The following is a 20,398-nucleotide window of genomic DNA, read 5'->3' as shown; positions in this document are numbered from 1 at the left end:
ATAAACAAATAAAGAAAAAACAATCAAAATTATGGGTTGATGTTTTTTTTTATGTTGTTTCGTGAGGGCATTGTGAAAATAAAGAATGTTTATTTCTTTATATAACCTTTTTGATTACATTCAGAATTCTCTGTTTAATGCACTATGAAGTATTTATAGTAACATTGGTTGTATAGTTTTGCAATTGAATAATTATAAAATATGACATTTTGAAAACATCAGTTCCTTGTAATTGATTATTTTGGATCAAATACTTGGTTCAGTGACTCAAACTAATGGAAGAAGTTATCCGACGTTGGCTCGGTTGTGTATGTAGATGTAAGTTAAAGTAACAACACACAGCTACTCGAAATTCTTAATTTGGATTTGTGTTTAAGTTTGAAATGAATGTGAAATGTGAGTTATTTCTTTTCATGGTTCTATGACTGGCTTTGCTCTGACCACAGACCTTAACTGCTTTTATTATTATATGGTCACTGATGTGTCACTGATGTGAACAGAACACACATTTTTGCAGTTTTACACCACTGTTGCAGATTACTAGATAAGATGCTGCTGTGCTGATAACAGTGTAATCTCTCAGAGCTGTTCATGTTTCTGTTTTCTTTGACATGTTTTCCATATACAAACTGGATTCCAAAAAAGTTGGGACACTAAACAAATTGTGAATAAAAACGGAATGCAATGATGTGGAGGTGCCAACATCTAATATTTTATTCAGAATAGAACACAAATCACAGATCAAAAGTTTAAACTGAGAGAATGTATCATTTTAAAGGAAATATATTGTTTCATAATTTCATGGCGTCAACAAATCCCAAAAAAGTTGGGACAAGGCCATTTTTTACCACTGTGTGGTATCCCCCCTTCTTCTTACAACACTCAACAGACGTCTGGGGACAGAGGAGACCAGTTTCTCAAGTTTAGAAATAGGAATGCTCTCCCATTCATGTCTAACACAGGTCTCTAACTGTTCAATCGTCTTGGGCCTTCTTTGTTGCACCTTCTTCTTTACGATGCGCCAAATGCTCTCTATAGGTGAAAGATCTGGACTGCAGGCTACCATTTCAGTCCCTGGATCCTTCTCCTACATAGCCATGATGTTGTAATTGCTGCAGAATGTGGTCTGGCATAATCTTGTTGAAAAATGCAGGGTCTTCCCTGAAAGATAAGATGTCTAGATGAGAGCATATGTTGTTCTAGAACCTGAACATAGTTCTCTGCATTAATGGTGCCTTTCCAGACATGCAAGCTGCCCATGCCACAAGCACTCATGCAACCCCATACCATCAGTGATGCAGGCTTCTGAACGGAGTGTTGATAACAACTTGGGTTATCCTTGTCCTCTCTGGTCCGGATGACATGGCGTCCCAGTGTTCCATAAAGAACTTCAAATCGTGACTCATCTGACCACAGAACAGTCTTCCATTTTGCCACACTCCATTTTAAAAGAGCCCTGGCCCAGTGCAAACGTCTGAGCTTGTGGAGCTCGCTTAGAAATGGCTTCCTCTTTGCACTGTAGAGTTTCAGCTGGTGACGGTGGATGGCACGGTGGATTGTGTTCACTGACAATGCTTTCTGGAAGTATTCCTGAGCCCATTCTGTTATTTCCTTGACAGTGGCATTCCTGTTTGAGGTGCAGTGACGTTTAAGGGCCCAGAGATCACGAGCATCCAGTAGAGTTTTACGGCCTTGACCCTTACGCACAGCAATTGTTCCGGATTCTCTGAATCTTTTGATGATGTTATGCACGGTTGATGATGATAACTTAAAAGTCTTTGCTATTTTATGCTGGGTAACACCATTCTGGTATCGCTGCACTATCTTTCTGCGCAACAATGGTGGAATTGGTGATCCTCTTACCATCTTGGCTTCAGAGAGACTCTGACGCTCTTTTTATACCCAATCATGTTGTCAATTAACCTAATTAATGTTAATTGGTCTTCCACCTGTTCGTTATATGATCAATTTCCTTTTTCCAGCCACTTTTTGCTACTTGTCCCAACTTTTTTGGGATTTGTTGACACTGTGAAATTATGAATCAACATATTTTTCCTTTAAAATGTTACATTTACTCAGATTAAACTTTTAATCTGTCATCTATGTTCTATTACGAATAAAATATTGACATTTGCCATCTCCACATCATTGCATTCAGTTTTTATTCACAATTTGTTTAGTGTCCCAAATTTTTTTGGAATCCGGTTTCTAAAAGAAATTGGCTCACGATACATGGAAGACGAATCTGAACAATCCACATATTGGATTCTTAGAATGACTTCTACTGCTACTACTAACAATAAAAATAATAACAATGGCACATAAACATCAGTGTTGAAATATGTCCTGTGTCCTGATGCTGAGAAAGAGTTCAGTTTAGCTTTGTTTATGGCTTTCTCAGTGGGTGTTGACTTTGAACACCATTTTTAGTGAATACCAAATTTAAAACTAGGCCATAGTCTGTGGTTTAGAGTTCTCTTGAATTCCACAAATTTGTGCTTGTCTTTGCAAGCTGCAGATGTCAAGCTGCAACTGTTACGTAATGAAAACATTTACAAAAACATTTAATCACTGACTACCTCACTGAGAGACCACAGCATGTCAGAATCAGAAACTGCACCTCAGACACGGCTATCAGCAGCACGGGAACACCACAGGGGACCGGATCGCTCTCTCTCCAGTCATCTTTCACCCTGTACACACCCTACTTTAAACACAGCTCAAAAGTCACATGCAGACGTTCTCAGATGGACAGGAGAGAGACTACAGGAACCTGATAGAGGGCTTTGTGTTGGGGTGCAAATCCAACCACCTGCAGCTGAACATTGCAAAAACAAAGGAGATGTTAATGGGCTTCAGAAGATCCAGGCCTTCTCTACAGATCGGCTAGGGGGGGTCGATGTGGAGGTGATCAGCACCTACAAATATATCTCAGTTCATCTGAATGACAAGCAAATGCTAACACCCTCAACAGTAAGGGACAGAGCAGGCTCTACTTCCTGAGGAGGCTCTGGTCCTTCAGGATCTGCCAAAAACTCCTGTAGATGTTCTACCAACCCTCAGGCCATCAGACTGTTCAACTCATCTCAGCACAGCAAAAGAGTGTCCTGTGACTCTCAGCTGTCCTGTGACAATTAAATGGACGTACCCACTATGTATTTGCATATTTGCACTGCTGACACTGTAACTACTACTGCATGGGTTTGTCTATATACCGATGTCTGAGGTAAAAATGTATGAAAATGTTTAGCCATCTTGCTAACTGTATTAAATGGAATAACCTTTCATCACCGATTAAACTAGACATGCCACAGTTCACACCCCTCACAAAGGGACGCTGATGGTCCACATTCATAAATGTAAGTGACCTGTATCTGTCTGTAACGTAAACAAATGTGTCCCAGAAACAACACGCATGAGAACAATGCTACTTTTATGTGGCTCCATCACAAATGAGTCACTAAGCCCTGTTTAGCCCCAGATGTAGGTCCATAAATAACGGCCTCTACACCCAAGTACTGCCCTATACGTCTAACACAAATCCATTTATATTCAGCTCCCTTCTGCAAAGCTCCTTTCTTCTCACATTCAGTACATCATCTGTAATTTCATCACGTGCGTGTAGGAAGCGCAAAGCCATTTGAGACGCAGCCTGCAGTTTCATGGATGATGACCATGACGCGTGAATGTCACTTGAAATTCAGTTTGAATGTTCACGGATATTTCCGCACGCGCGCCCCTATATTTCTGCACACGCGCGCGTATATTTTGAGCGAGCAAGAAGGTTTCTGGCACGCGCGCCCAGATATTTTGAGCGAGCAAGAAGTTTTTTGCGAGCGCATATATTTTGAGCAAGAATGGTTTTGCGAGCGCGCGGGAGCACGCAGGATTCTTTAACGTACACCACAACCTACACATCTTGCTCTTCTGTCCTGCGCGAGCGATGCCTCTGACCCGCGCTCCACACTTACAGTCATTACAATGTGCGTCAGTTTCAGCCAATCAAAAACGACAAATGACAAAGGTCATTTCTGATTGGATGGCTTGACCGCCAAGTGGGCGGAGACGAGTAAATAGTGGGACACCGGTTACAGGATATGGTTAGGGGCGAAATCTGAAAATGTCTTCCGAACGGCAACAGACCCGTGCACCACAGCCAGTGATTTTATTTTATATTCATTGAATTGGCCACATGGTAGAGTTTTTATCTGTTTTTTTTTTTTTGCCTTAATTGTATTTATCTAGTTTTACTGAGTAGCTGATGTGCTGAAAATAATGTACATAGTATTAAATAGTGCTAGCAATGACTGTAAATGGTACTGCAACCACTGTAGAAACTTCTTTATTAGTAATCCCAGACAGTGATCATATATCGGTCCACTGGCATAAAAAGGCCACTGACAGTAGACCACTGCTGGTCCACCATCACACCACTCAGATTACTGTCCTGTACAGGATATAACTCATTTATAATCTCCTCAAACAGAGCCAAAGTGTAAAGTGTAAACATAGCCAAAGTGACTCAAATCTGATTTGTAAAAAACAGATTTTACCTGTTCACACTGCTCTGACACAAGTCTCGCTTTAAGCTAAGAAATCAAATTTGAGCCACTTCAGCCTGGTAATGTGAACATAGCCTATATGTTGATAATGGAACAAGAGCTAGTTGGCAATACTTCAGAACCTGTTAACATTGCAGTGATGTGAAAGTGTCATTGTTTTCTTGTGAAGGTTTCATATATCGAATATTTTCCAAATCCTTCAAACATGCATTCTAAAAATGTGTATTGTTTATAGGTGTAAATATGGCCTTAAGAATTCAGTGAGGTCTTTTTTTTTTGCATGTATTGACTTTTTCAGAAGCAGTGAGTTGTGAGTGCTTAACACTGGGGGCAGGTGTAAACTGATGCAGACTTCCTCTCTCAATCTTTAAAACCTCACTCCACATGAAAGGATATCAGACTGAGGCTACAATGACGACTGCATGTGTGACGCTCTGCTTCGCAGTTTTTCTCCTGAGTGCTGTAGTAACAGCAGGTAAGAACAATGTTCAAGATCAATTCTAAGTCTATTTATTTTTCAGACCTCTCCAATAGGACATTAAAAGGATCTCCTAGTTTGTCCAATATCTCTGAAGCTTCTCCTTAATTTCTCTCTGAATCCTCATTAATATCTTTGTAGTTTCTCCTTGATTTCCCAATAATATCACTGTAGCTTCACCTTAACATCTATGTAGCTTCTCCAGAACATTGAGATCAGATGGAGATTTTAGCTGAATTCTTTATTCACTCAAATATTTCTCCTAGAAAAACAGCCCTGGAATCTTTGATGTCTCCTCTTGAGATTTCAGAGAAGACTGATATGTTCAGATTTGCAGAGATGGAGATATGTGTCCTGAAGTATTTGAGTAATAGAATTGTCCTCTGGGACTACTGTGTAAAATGCAGTTTTGGGGCTGATGCATTGAACTCCACATGCCCCCATTTTCTCCTATTCCCCGTTCAGGCACACACTTTTACCAGCCACAGCCCTTGGCCTGGACAATAAATCAATAAAATAAAAACGTTACCAAAAATTTAAACTCTGAACACTTAAAAAACACTTCTAAACTACGATTAGGAAAAACACGTTAAAATAAAAATCTTAAAGCGTGAGAGTGAAAATAACTGTTTATAATGTAGTTTATTTGCTTTTATTAATAAAATTATAATCTATGAATGTATTTTTTAGCCATGTTTTATTGTATTTTTTTTTGTTTTGACCTACTTTCGCTATTTTAGTGCAAATGTAACCTTCTTTACTGTTTATAATAGTTAAGTTTATGCAGAGATAATACTATTACTGTAATCATATTATATCAATTCAAATCAAATGATTGATATTTGGACATATTTAATTAGGCTGCTTATAAATAACATGTACATATGTAAACAATAGTTAGGTTTATTTTTATCACACTTTACTATGAATATGTAGTGTTTACCTGCATTTACTGTAAAAAAAGTATGTTTACTTTACGGATCTATGCACATCATTCAGTCAGTTAACTGTGGTTAGTGTTGCTTGTTCTCACAGGCTACGAGTAAACCCAAGGCTCCCGCACACACACACACACACACATCTGCAGCTGTACTATCAAAGGCTTATCATAAGAAACATCATTTTTGTAATGCTTTAAAGAACAGTATAACACTGCGATGTTGTTTGTGAAGGATATGTGTCTTGACTATGTTTCAGGATCATTATTGGTTGCTGTTTTTTTCTTTTTTCCATTACAGTGATTTTATTACACTTCACTCTGTGGGAAATTTTGCTTCAATTTACCAGCAATGTGACAGTTCAGTCACCTCAAAATGATGTTGATCACTGAATCCTCCAGAAAGCTGTAAACCTCAGAAAGCTAGAGTTGACTCATCCATGTAGTGATGCGTGGCCTGAAGCCTAACCAAAAAATTTTTTTCTTTGTTTGTTTGTGTGTCTGTTTCTTTCCCCCAAACCTCTCTTTTCTACAGATTTTGTGACAAAAAATGAAGGAGAGAATCTGACCATCAGCTGCTCCACTGACGAATCTTTTAGCGGGTTATATCTAGATGTGAGGAGGCCTGAGAAATATGAAATCTTTTATTACGACAGCAATTCCAAACATTTAACTTACACACCTGAGTATAAAGAAAGAGTTACCATCAAGGGTGACTTCAAGAATCTAACGGTAACCCTCAACAAACTAAACCTGAAGGACTCGGGTGCCTACACGTGTCGGTATTCCTCTTTAATGGATTCAGCTCATGAGAATGGTGCGAGTCTGCTCTTTGTGAAGGCCAAGGATGGTGAGTGTTTTTGTACTATGAAGTTTAAAACATGGGTCACTGGCACTTAGTCATCAAAGATGTGTATGGTATCATTTCACGTTTGTAGTGTCTCTATGACCATACACACCGGGTGTGTGTAGATTTGAGCGTAATAGTTTAACTACCTGAAAAGATCATTCGGATCCAATAACATCATTCATTGTTTTCAGGATTTCAGGCCAACGTTTTATAGGTTAACTACCAAAATATCTGATTTAGGACATGCCTCAGGTAAATGATATGCAAATAAGGCACAGGTAGGAGGCCATTGATTGGTTTCATGTGGCTGGGCAGATTTCAATGTTTCAAAAAAAAACAAAAACACACCATTGTTGTCTATGAAAATGTTTTTCTATTAATGTAATTGATTGTATAGCGCTGTCAAAATGAACATGTTAACGTACCACACTAGGCCACGCCTTTCTAATATGGAAGCACCAGCAGTTTATTTTTTATTATATTTTTTTAATATATAGAGAACTGCTAATATAAATATAATTCTATTTTGTTGATAGTACATTGATTCTTTTATTTTACATTTAAATATCAATTATTAAAAGCTTTAATCTCATAAAGGGACAGTGCGATTAATCACAGAGAATTGTGAAATTATTTAATCACTCTGCATCACTAGTATTTTACTGAAAACAGCAGAGTTTCCATATGTTTACTAACAGGGAACGTTCTGCCTTTTAAACCAATTTGACATGTTTCAAGACGAGCTTTACACATGCTTTATTTCAGGCGTTTAATCTCTACATGTAACTGAAAAGGCAAGCAGCTCCCTAACACACACACATTCATGCGTGAGATGTATGTGTTGCTTATTCATTTTACACGAAACGTGCAATGGAGCTGTGTGTTAAAGTGCAGATGACCTGACCACAGTTTTATAGTCTGTGTGAGGTGGAATAACCAAAGTGTGAGCTGCGTTTTGTTGTAGGCTCTGTTGCTAGGATAGGTAACATTTCCACCCACGTTTGTGTCTTCAAGTAACAACACATCCATTGGTTTGTGGCATGTTTTGCAGCACGGTGAAGTGCAATTTCATATTTGCAGCGTGTTGGGTTGTGTTCTATGCCACAATTAATATCTTCTGCTTCACCACAGTCTCAAGTGTATTACTGAAATTCTACCACAATTTTTTAAATAATTTCTAATAGTGATGTCACAAATCAGAATTCGTTCTGTGCATTGTTTATAGTTCGGCCTGACCTGAGAGAGCATGTTTTAAACGGTTAATGGTTAGAGAAACAGGGCTTAGGACTGAAAGGATGTTGGTTTGATTCCCACAACCTGCAGGAAAATTGGAGACAAAAAGGTCCTCCTCCCTCAATCCACAACTGAGGTGCCCTTGAGCAAGGCACTGAACCCACAACTGCTCCCTGGGCGCCGGGGATGGCTGCCTGGCGCTCTGGATGTGTGTTTGAAGTGCATGGAAGATCTTATACAATGACAAATAATTGCACATATACTTTTTTTGGATAAGTGTGGGTCAATGGCCTTAACCCAAAATGTGTGTCTTTTACAGTTGCAGTCCCAGTCAAAGACGAACCTCCAAGCAACCCTGATATGCTGATGATTGTGTCTATAGTGACTGCCTGCACTGTGTTCTTTTTGATTGTGGTACTCATCGGGGTGTGGGCTGTACCCAAGGTAAGCACGTTGTCCTCGCTCTAGCCGCTATAGCCATATGGAGGGAGCCAAGGGATAGAGTGGGACTTCGAAAATTACAGTTAAGGTTTTCTGGGAAGGCTTTACACTAGATGTCGCAGCATTGCTACGAGGATTTGATGGCATAAGCCACATAAACATTAGTAAGTTCAAGCACGGATGTGGGATGAATATTTTGGGACCACAAACCACAATACATCAAAATAACTAAATTAATATAACCGCATCAGATATTCAGATACTGGATGGTCCTGAAGTTTTAATGCCACTGTTTTATTAACTCTTCATAGTCTACTGTCACTGCCACTATGTGTGGGTGTCTGTGTCTGTTCAGAAGTGCGAAAGGGAAAAAAACTTGTTTGTCTCTCGTATGGTGTTTGTGCATGTGATGATTCACTCTGTTCATTTCCCGAACAGGCCACTGCACTTTCTGCAATGTTGTTAGGTTTCAGTGGAGAGAGAAAAAAAAAAGTAACACAGCTGACTCATCTGAAACATTTTGTTTTTGTGTATAGGTTAAGCACCTGTGTGCAAAACAGAGAGAGGAGAGCTCCAGACCATACAACCCAGTTTACGAAGACATGAGAGCCCATCGCCAGCAAAACGTTATTAAGGATTTTTAATACAATTCACAACTCCAGTGGAGTTGACAAACCAAAGACTTCTGATCTTTAATATACATAAAAAAGTGCATATCTAAGTAATATATATATATTGTACACTGACATTATGCCTTTGCACTTAACCCTGCAGTGACAGTCTACTGTCACTACTGACATTCATAGCCAGCTACTGACTAGTGGTAATTTGTGTGTGTGTGTGTGTGTGTGTGTGTGTGTGTGTGTGCACGTTTGTTAATCAGGAATAATGTTGTGGGCCCAAACCTTTCTTACTTACTCACTTTGACGACTTCTCTTCCTTTTGTACTGGTATCTACTGTAAATTGGAAGTGTGTTGTAAAATGTGTCAATTTTTTATAATTTTTATATCTTGTTCTTTACAAATAAATGTAAATATTTATATTATTTTGGTTTATGTTTAATATATATTCTGAACACAGTAAATTCTGATTCTGAGTTGTTTTATTCTTCTTATAAAATTCATTTAGGTGTTGGTTTCAGCAGCTGATTGGCTGGGTTTGTACGTTACTCGGTACTAAAGTAAACTTTTGAGCTGTTACATTGGTACTTGAAACGCTTGAATCTGAACCTGTGCATTTCAATACTGTTAGAGTAGGAGGTGTTTAGAAGTCCTGCATTGCTCTCTGTATTGTGTAGGTTTAATGTTAAGACGTTGGGATTTTTCTTTTAGTGCTGACATTACAAGAACTAACAATCCCATACTTTGACCTCATTCTTAAAATACACATTTATGTTTTGATTATTCAAAACCGTATCACTACTTCGGAAATCAAACCCCAAAGGGGATTTCCGCTGGAAGACTTGCTTCCCACATCCACCTACTTTTGACATATCATCTGAATCTTTTTAGCTCTGACCTCTCTGAGCCAGTACATTTAGCGCATCTTCTACATCCAGCAGGACCCATTCTTCTCTTCTGGAAGATTTGACACCATTGCTGTGAGGATTTGCTTGTACTGAATCACATAAATAAATGTTAGTGAGGTCTGGATGTTCTGAATTATAAACACCACTCCAGCTCATCCCAAACAAATTAAGTGGAGCTCAGTTGATTCCGAGAATGCAGGTCTATTGGTCCCTAGCCCGATGCTGTGGTGTTTATACCCCTCCAGCCATCGTTTGGCATTAACATGATGACCATAAACCTGTTGGATGCAACCCAAATAACTCTATGACGTCAGGTTTACGGATGTGACATATATCACATTAAAGAAAACCGCAAACAACTGCTGTTGTTGATTTTAAATGAGAAATGCTGTACACAGTTTTTAAAAAATGAGCGTAGACACTTCTGAGGCTGTGTGTATAGAGTTCATTGACTTTCACACCTTAAGAGCGACAGAAAGCCTGCTGTCCACATGCTGTTCAAGTTTCACCTTCTCTCATGTCTAGTGTGAGTTTCGATTCCTGTTGTTGGTAGGTTTCTTGGTTGTCTCAACCATTTAGAGGTCTAGTGTTTTGAAGATAGCCTGCAGATTTCCTCAGTGGTGGTCTTCTGAGGCCCCTTTAAAGAAATAGCTCACTTGTTCTCAGAAAAGGTTTCGGCTCTTCAACACTGATTTCCACCAATGCTCATGCTCTAAATAGGAGCTGGGCATTCACTGTAAACTGCAAAAGCAATCGTTTCCATCCAACAACTTGCGTTTCTATTAAACAGGCTATACTTATTAATGTGTGTGTGTGTTTGTTATTGTGCATTTGTGTCTGTGGTCAGACACATCATTCTGTGGAGACCAAATAAATCTGTGGGGACAGGTCTTCCTGATGGTGATAAAAAGCATGTAAAGTAAATACTGATAATGAAGGTGAATCTAAAGACATGTGGTAAGACTTGAGTAAGGATATGGTTAGCCTTGTGTTATGATAAGACTTGTGTTAGTATGGTTAAGGTCAGTGTGTCAGTTTTTGTTCGTGATGCAGACATTAAATGATAATGGCATGTAACTCAGACATTTCACAAATGTAGCATTGTATTGTTCAAGTTGACTGAGTAATGTATTAGTTATGGTTCAATTAAACACTTAAAAATAAAATCCATGCACACGGATATACACATTTTTTTAAATAGACAAATGCTATCTCTGCAGTGGCAATATTGTTCAATATTTATATTATTGTATGGGGTTTATGACTCTGATATGATCCTGTAGACACCAGGTGAGTTTTATGAGTTTTTTTAGTTTCTGTGTTTAGAATCCAAATTATGCTTCATTGATGTGTTTGACATTTTTCATCATAATCAGAACAGTAATCAGATTTGAACTGTTGACGTCGAAAGATTTTAAATTATTTCAATATGTCACTCTGGAAAAAAGTGTGTCCAACAATAAAGGAAGCCTCAGGCCTCTTTCACACGATAGACACAATGACAGCAAACAGAAAGCTCTGTTTGTGCAGCCTGGCGTCCGTTGCTCTATATATATATTTACACTCTTTCAACCTGGTCTTCAATGGTCAGGACCCAAATATGACTACCCACAGAGATGTGTGTGGTGGATTATTCTCAGCGTTGCAGTGACACTGATGTGATGGTGTTGTGTTTGTGTGTGCTGTGCTGGTACGAGTGGATCAGACACAGCAGTGCTTTTGGAGTTTATAAACACTTCATTCTTTTAGAAACGCCTTCCTCATTGGTCCACCAGCTCTGCGTTTGGCCTTTGGGGGTCCTGACCATTGAGAACAGGGTGAAAGTGGCGAGCAGGGTATACAGAGCAACTGATTGCTTTTCGTCTGTAGACTGTGGACAGTGAAGCTGAAAGAAAAGGACAGTGAATATAGAAACATGGAGGTGGTAATAATGTATGGTTGTTATAATGTGACCCACACGTGACAGACACATACAAATCACTTATAATTATTTCAACAAATCATTACTTTATTGCAAAGGGAATGTCACACTATTACATAACCCCATGGGTCTTGAGGAAAAACAAAAAAAAAAAAATTTGCCACAATTTTGGTGGACACAAGGGCAGATTCTCATGACCTGATAACTGCAGATAATCTTGTGTTGGTTGATTATGAACACCTAAATAAGGACTTTTATAATCTGGTAATGAGAAACTTCCATCTACACGAGTCACTCAGTAAATTTTGTTCTAAAGACATGACACATACCCATCTTAGTAAAGCACCATTAAACCACAGATAATCATGATATATACAAGGTATAAATTAGTTTATATCACTTTAATTAGCGTATTTCCACAATTGCTTGTTTGTAAAACTGATGTGTTTTCTGTTTATTCTTATCTAGAATTTCTTATAATCTAATAGCAGCTTTATATTTTTATCTCACCTAAGTAACTGTAATAAGCTGTTTACTTGACCTTGGCCCTTAAAGAGTGTTTCAGTTTTCATTGTTTGTGTTCTGCCTTTTGTTTTAAACTGAGTCTGGATTAAGTAGCACCCAGTAACCGCTAATAGGTGACTGAACCCTTGTCAGTTTCTGTGAGTGCTGATAACGACGTCATCATAAATGGCTCTGGTTCATCATATACTCCAAGTTCATCTTCTACAGCACCACCTATTGGACTAACTGCAGTGATACCGCTCACGGCATATCATCTTTAATAACATGAAAATAGACCTTCAGTCCTGTTAGAGAATAAATTCACTTTGGTTTAAACGACTAATTTTTTGTCATAATTTATTTATGAGTGGTTTTCTTGTGCATTTTAATTTTATGCTTTTTATTTACTTTACATACACTAAAAAGGTTTAGACTTGGAAAATGTTCATAGTGTAGTCTACAAACCCATCAAAGAGGTGTTTAAGTATGTATTGAATGGAGATATTGGTTATAAACTCACTGAGATAAATGTTAGCGTCATATGTTTTAGGGCAAACATTAATCCTGTCATTCATGTTAAACACATGCCTGAATTCGTGTAACTAGGTTATTACTGGTTATGTTATTCATGTGTATGTATTAATCAATAAATCATTGAAAATAAAGTTTGTGCGGGAAAATATAATACAGCAAATTGGAGCTATTTTGTCACTGTTTTAATCTCTTTCTGAGGTAAATATTAGCATTAGATTGCATTAGATTAGATTAGATTAGAGTAGAGCACACAACAGTGGGGCCTACATGTGTTGGACATGGAAAGATTGGTTTCAGAATAGTCATGGGCTTAGTTTGGGTCATGATACATGGCCTATTAGTGGGACCAGGGTGGGCTAACTATATCGGTTAAATGTGGCCACCCCAGTACCTCTGTTTAAATGGGGCCATATGGGCCCACTGTGATTTATCTTAGAGAGAAATTGTTTCTTCAGATGGGCTGGCCATATAGGCTGTGGGTTTAACACATCCTGGTCCCAAATCTGCCCTTAGAGTGCGTCCATTAGAGGGCTTAATTTTTAACCCATAGACAAAACCTGCTGGTACTGTTCAGGTGCCACGTTTATTCCCACGTTATATTTCTAATATTTTAAAAAATACCCTTTCAAAACATGTTACCCTAATCCCAGTCATATATGTTGAGTTTAAGCATGAACTCAAATGCCTCCTACATTTCACAAAATGTTAATAAACTTTAAGTAATTTAATTGGAAAATACTAATCTGACATTAGAATCATGCTTGAAAAAGTGTGTTAAAATCGACTTAATCAAATAAATGTAGCATGTTAGCATACAGTAGATTAGCCTTTAGGAAACGCCTCACAATTTGAAATAAGTTCAAAATCAGGTGTGTACTGTTCTTTCAGGAGGCGGAGTCTGCCTCAGGTGTGTGTGTGTGTGTGTCTGAGAGAGAGAGAGACAGAGTGAGAGTATATTGGCCTTAGGCGACAGTATTCTGTTCCTTTGAAGCGGATTTTGAATCTTTCTAATCTGAATTAAGTGACCAAGAAATCTGTTTGTGTGCTGCACGCGCCGGACCAGGGGGATTATTTGAGGTGGGGGCGGCGCCAAAAGTGGACGCACGTGAGCTAACCTGGGTCTCGAGACGTAAAGATTGCTTTTAGCTTTAAACGTGAATTACGTTTATATTCACAGCTAGACGGCGTGTTTTTTTCTGTTGGAGTTGTGTTGTTCATTGCTGCCTTCGCTGTGGAACATGAGGAAATCTTCGACATCAGGTGAGTCCAACTCGGAGAGAGAGTAATGACATCAGATTGTTACAGTTATTACACTGTGTGTAGGCACCGTTTACAACGAGTGAACTGAGCTACTTCAAGGTGAACCCATTGTAAACTAATCATAGAAAACCATGAAATGAAGTGACAGTCTTGGAGGTGCACACAAGCTCAAAGTCACAATACTCTGTGCCATACGTAGGCACGAAGGATATAATGCCCTCTAGAATTGTGTGTGCAGCAGTCTGAGTTGGAGTGGAATTCATGATCTAGAACTAACCATTCAACAACATTATATGACCTTATTAATACACTCATGACTTGTGCCCAATGATTCCATGTAGGCTCTGGACCCACCGTGACCCTGAACTGGATAAGCTCTTACAGATAATGAATGAATGATAATACCCTCATGGCTGAAAGCCATTAAATACTTGCAGCAGTGTTCTTGAGACAGTAATGTGAAAGGGGACAAACTCCCAGTGAATATCCTTTATTTCAGAAAAAAGTAACTATCGGCAAGATGGTGTCATCATGTTTTTGGCCACATTAGACCTCTTTAACCTAGGACATGTTGGTGTGAATACAGTACATAGGTGTAATGCTGTCAAACCGCTATTCAATCTCACAATATCTCTCACAATGAACAAGAGCTCTATACTTGTTTGCTTAGTCCATATTACCACTTTGAAAAATGACTGCAAACAACGCACTGTGATTTATGACCAAAACTGGCAGCCACCCACAAATATCTGTATTCACATATAATACACAGACACAAAAGCTGGTTATCCAGGTTGTTGTGTTTAATTTAGCTGTGTGCATCTTCCACCTAAAAACATAGATGGGTGTGTCATGTAGCCCCGTAAACTTCCCCCACAGATAAGTAACTGTATGGCATGTTCAATCCAGTTCCTGAAATCTTGATATGGCACTGTTTTCAGAGCTACAGACCAATGTTTCCATTCCTAATTCTCACAAGGGGTGCAACATGAGCCCGGTTTTGAATTGGTGGGTTTAAAAATGCAATTTTGTTGTCCAGAGCAGGAAAATCAACTTCAGCAGGAGTGCCTGGAGCGCTGTCTTTAAAACGGTTTAAAACGGCAGTTGTGATTGTTTGTTATTTACAATATGTCATATTTATTTGTTTGGATTTTTTTTTGTGTATTTCAGTATTGAGTAAGCAGCCATTTTGTATATGTCATGATCCAACATATCTTACTCTGTCAAATTACATTGCCACGTATCAGTATTTTGGCATGGCTAGCATGTTAACTTGAGGCTAATATATTAGCTTGCTGCTAGAGCATTACACGGTACATTATACTACACAGATATATTTGGTATAATATAGTATTATATCAAATCAGTTCATGTATTTTTTTAATTTACACCTCTATCATTATATTTGGGAAATAAATAATAAACATCTGTGGACGTAGGACGATTGGGAGGCCATTACACCATCTCCACTGCTTAATGCAGAATACCTCATAGATAAACCTGGCTGAGGCATAATTTCGACTTCAACACCACCAGCGTTGTCTAAGTCCCTTCTTTGTTGTGGTCTTTTGTAAATTAACGCTCCATTTCCTTTCTCCCAGCATAGCTGCACATATTTACTATTCATCGCGGGGCGGTTTCACTCAGGTTGAGAAAAGCAGTGGGTTTTTGTCCTCTGAAATCTGCTCAGCTTTATAAACCCTCCCTACATGTTGTGTACACAATGATTTGAGTGGAATGTAAGAGCTGCCAAAGTCACTGTCACACACACCCCACTGCACTCACACACACATGTTGGATCATGTATTCTCAACCTCTATATATTTCTTTCTTTCTTTCTCTCTTTCTTCTCTCTCTCTCTTCCTTGTGTATATAGACACTGATCTCATTCAGAGAATATTCCTCAAATCCAGCTCTGGCCTTTGGAAGGGAGGAAGAATCAGAGTAAGGGAACATACTGACCCAGTGCACTGCTTAAAGGGGAATTCCACCATGTAATCCTACATAATTCAGTCACTGAGTTGTACACACAACCATTAAGAAGGGGTTCCGTTTGAAATGTTTAATTGTAGAGAATTTTACAGTGGTGCGGATAGGAAGCAGGGCTCACTGAGTCTGCAGCACAAATATAACTAATACCCACAACCACCAGGGAATCTACATTTCATCATTGTCCAAGGAAAAACATGTATCTTCAATTTTTAAACCATTTGTAAATTAATAAGTGAAATTAGCATCATGGGTGGTACAGTGGTACAGCAGGTAGTGTCGCAGTCACATAGCTCCAGGAACCTGGAGGTTGTGGGTTCGATTCCCGCTCCGGGTGACTGTCTGTGAGGAGTGTGGTGTGTTCTCCCCGTGTCCGCGTGGGTTTCCTCCGGGTGCTCCAGTTTCCTCCCACAGTCCAAAAACACACGTTGGTAGGTGGATTGGTGACTCAAAAGTGTCCGTAGGTGTGAATGTGTGTGTGTCTGTGTCGCCCTGTGAAGGACTGGTGCCCCCTCCAGGATGTATTCCCGCCTTGCGCCCAATGATTCCAGGTAGGCTCTGGACCCACCGCGACCCTGAATTGGATAAGCGCTTACAGATAATGAATGAATGAATTAGCATCATGAATGGACCAATAGATATGCTGCAAAATGATGTTTTACATTGACCTCCATTGAAAATTAGGAAAGTTGACAATATGTACTTTGCTTTGCTATGCTGTTAGTTTATTTTGGCTATTTTCCCATTATATATCTCCAACACATTTTCTGAAACTATATACTGACTGCCTGAAGCATCCGGCGGAATATTCCTAACATGTCATAGATTATAGCTTCCTGTGAGCAAGATTTGAGTGACATTACACTCTTCCAACATCTGGTTCTTATCACTATCACTATGAAGAATCCTCTACAAGGAGCATTTTGAACGACTGGATTTAATGTGAGCTATCAATTTAAACCTTGCAATTTTCACCTCACTATTGTCAAACACCATAATCTAACCTGCTCTGTCTGTATGTGTTTGACCAGTTATTACTGTATGACACTCCCTCAGCCCTCCAGGTAAATAAGTAACACGATCAGTGTAATATAGGCTTTATTATAGTCTGTGCAAATGGGTATAGCTTTGGGGGGAACTGCTTATATATTGAGATCAGCCATATACAGCCCTTCTGCTCAGCTGGACCAGGGCTACTGGTGGAGATCCTTCCAGTGTCTTTGGAATGGTCTACGTTTGCTTTTTTTTTCTAAAAGGCTGTGCAGTCCTCCATTTGGAAAGGAGCTAAATCAGTCAGGACAAACAGGAGTGAGATGACTGGTCACTTTACTACAGTACCATCCCATGGCAGAACAGTGCTGCAGTGTTTAGAAAAATAAAAGCAGAACTTCCCCAGCTCGAGGCAAATATGTTAAACAAATGTTTGTTTTTCTGGATTCACATTCAGATTCACTACAGCAGGTAGTGTCGCTGTCACACAGCTCCAGGGCTCTGGGGTTGGGGGTTCGAGTCCCGCTCTGGGTGACTGCATGTGACGAGTTTGGTGGGTTCTCCCTATGTACCACGTGGGTTTCCTCCAGGTGATCCTGTTTCCTCCCGTGGTCCACAAACGTATGTTGGTAGGTGGACTGGCAACTCAAAAGTGTCCATAGGTGTGAGTGTGTGTCGTCCTGTGAAGGACTGAGGAAATCTGGCAACAAGCGCTTAGTGAGAAATGAAAACAAACAAAATAGACACAACAGAATAATATTTGCAAATTTAATAAAGCACACTTTCACATAATACTGCAGCAAGCCCACACTTCGCAGATGTTTCCAGTTGAATTTATGGAGATATTTCTCCTTTCATGCATCTTTCTCTCAGCTCCTGGATCACCATGTTTGGATGATAGTCATTATAATTATTAAAAAGACGACAAAACAGATGGCCCCCTCTCTCTTTCTTTCTTTCCTTCCTTTCTCTCTCTTATATCTGTCTTTTTACCTCTGTATTTCGCTCTCTATGTCTCTGGTTCATCCTCTCTCCATTTCACCACCCCTCTGTATTTCTCTGAGAGCAGATTGCGGGTTTATAATTATTATGTTTCAGGCGCAGGAATGTGGCTCTTACCTTTCAGAAGTGTTAGCACAGTAACACTGCTATAGCACTCAAGGTATAAATAGGCTGCTTGTTCCAACTTTGGCTTTACTCTAGATGTTGGAACATTTCTGTGAGAATTTGATAGCATTTTGCCACAAAAGCATTAGAGACTTCAGACACTGATGTTGGATGATTATTACTGCATCACAAAGGATTTGATGGGACTCCATCGCCTCAGAGTGACACGCCTACCCCTATATCTGACACATGGTGACCTTGGGCTCATGTGCAGCTGCTCCATAGCATCCCTTTTTGTGTATCTGTGTGTCAACTGTGAGCTTAAAGCTTAAAGTAGCTGAATTGACTAATTATGAGTGAGATATTATTCTCTCTGGAAGAAGATTCAGTGGCTGAGCATGTGCTTACCTTGATGTCTGGCCCTACTGTGGTTATGTGTGCAAGTATTTTGGACATCTGCCGAAGCCTAGGCCATGTCATTATCTGTGTCCGTTATCAATGCCATGTCCTTCTGAGGAATGAATCATGAGAGCTCTGGAGCGGCGTCTTGACTCATTTCGTGTATAACGCATTAACCTGAAGATAATGACAGGGGATAGCAGTCTTGCGTCACTGCAGAGCATTCCTGTTAGCACAAGATCTTAGCGTTCTACCCACTTAAAGATGGTGCTGAAACCTTTCGTCTCTTGTTAAACACAGTTTATTCAGGATTAAACAGCTGAGACTTCAGTGAGTGTCTCAGGGTAGTTATTCACGCCACTGTGCTTCACAAATTTTTGTGATTTACCTATATTTAACATAGCAAACTTTATTCACCTCATATTTGTTATTTTTGGTTTGTTTCTAACAACAACAGTGGAAAAATAGACCTCCCAGAGGAAAATTCCGTTGCTCATAGGTTGGTCTCTAATGGCTCAGGAGACATAATTGTGATTCTCCTACAGTTCCTTAGGAGAAAAATATGAGACAAAAAAGGAGGCATGAAACACAAGAAACACAAAAGAAGAGAGTAAGGTTAGTTCATCTGGCAAATCTGAGCACATTTTGAGATCTCCCTTATAACTCAAGTGTAGACACACATGAGAATACTGAAGTCTATCTCAGAAGACACATTTGAGCAGTAGGAGACTTATGCTAAAACTCCTTTGTTTTTCCATCGAATCTGAAGCTACAAAGACATTAAGAAAATCTCCTTTTTGATTTATCTTTCCTCTGGGCTGTTCCATTGTGGCTTGCTTCTTTTGTTTTGCAGGATCAACTCTGTTAAGGTATTTATAGCTGGCTGATTTAGCTGGCTTCTAAACATAACTGACTGTTTCCTGGCTAAATGCTAAGGCTTTAGCCTCATACTGGTAAAAAGTTAAATTGCAGAATAACATCAGTTTGTTGTGGCTGATTAACAGCATGTTGCTATACTAGTAGCCCTGTTATTGGTTAAGGCTAATTTAGCTAACTAGGCTACATTTTTTAGAATTTGTCCTAATTCTTTAGCTCTGTAATGAGACAATGTTACAGTGAAATATAAAACATGTTCATTTTGACTGGCTTAAGATGATGCTAGTATTAGCAATACCATGATATGTATATGATAGCCAACTAGCCAAAAGACTGCTTTAGCTAATGCTAATACTTAAGAATCAAACTGAGAAATTAGCAGTGCCACTCTGGCTGACCTAATGGCATGTTGTTTTTATTATAACTATTAGTTATACATAACTAACTAGGCTAATATAGACACTAGTAGACTCTAGCTGCCCCCAAAACTTCAAGTTTAAGAACGTAATAGATATGGGCAAAATTAAAATAGATGAAGTTTTAGTTTCCTTATTTTGTTTTCATTCTAATAATACACGAATGTTTATTAATTAGTATAAAAATGTGGCTTGATAAAGGTTTATATATTTGTTCTGACCATCATGGTGCCAAAACACCTAGCCCCTAGTAATTTATTTCTAAATAAATAAGGAAGAGGTGTTGGACAATTGCTATTCATTGCCAACCATGTCTGTAACAGTGAGGGGATTTGTTGCTGCATGATGTTTTGCTTCTGTTCATTTAACAGT

General features: G+C 39.1%; 2 protein-coding genes across 2 annotated transcripts in view; both read left to right on the top strand.

Moving 5' to 3' along the window:
* The first annotated feature begins 4,933 nt into the window (after positions 1–4,933).
* LOC136665283 (T-cell antigen CD7-like) lies at positions 4,934–9,518 on the top strand. Its single transcript, XM_066642843.1, has 4 exons — positions 4,934–5,037; positions 6,513–6,827; positions 8,380–8,504; positions 9,038–9,518. The coding sequence occupies exons 1-4, from the start codon at positions 4,947–4,949 to the stop codon at positions 9,143–9,145; spliced, it is 639 nt and encodes a 212-aa protein (XP_066498940.1). The 5' UTR covers positions 4,934–4,946; the 3' UTR covers positions 9,146–9,518.
* Positions 9,519–13,950: 4,432 nt separating this feature from the next.
* septin9a (septin 9a) overlaps positions 13,951–20,398 on the top strand; it is a 73,660-nt gene continuing 67,212 nt past the window's right edge. Inside the window, exon 1 of the mRNA XM_066641683.1 lies at positions 13,951–14,249. Within this exon, the coding sequence (XP_066497780.1) occupies positions 14,228–14,249 (22 nt within the window). The 5' untranslated portion in view covers positions 13,951–14,227. The remainder of the gene's footprint in view (positions 14,250–20,398) is intronic.

Source organism: Hoplias malabaricus, chromosome 13 (genome assembly GCF_029633855.1).
Source record: "Hoplias malabaricus isolate fHopMal1 chromosome 13, fHopMal1.hap1, whole genome shotgun sequence".
NCBI lineage: Eukaryota > Metazoa > Chordata > Actinopteri > Characiformes > Erythrinidae > Hoplias > Hoplias malabaricus.
This window is presented reverse-complemented; position numbering and strand designations above follow the sequence as displayed.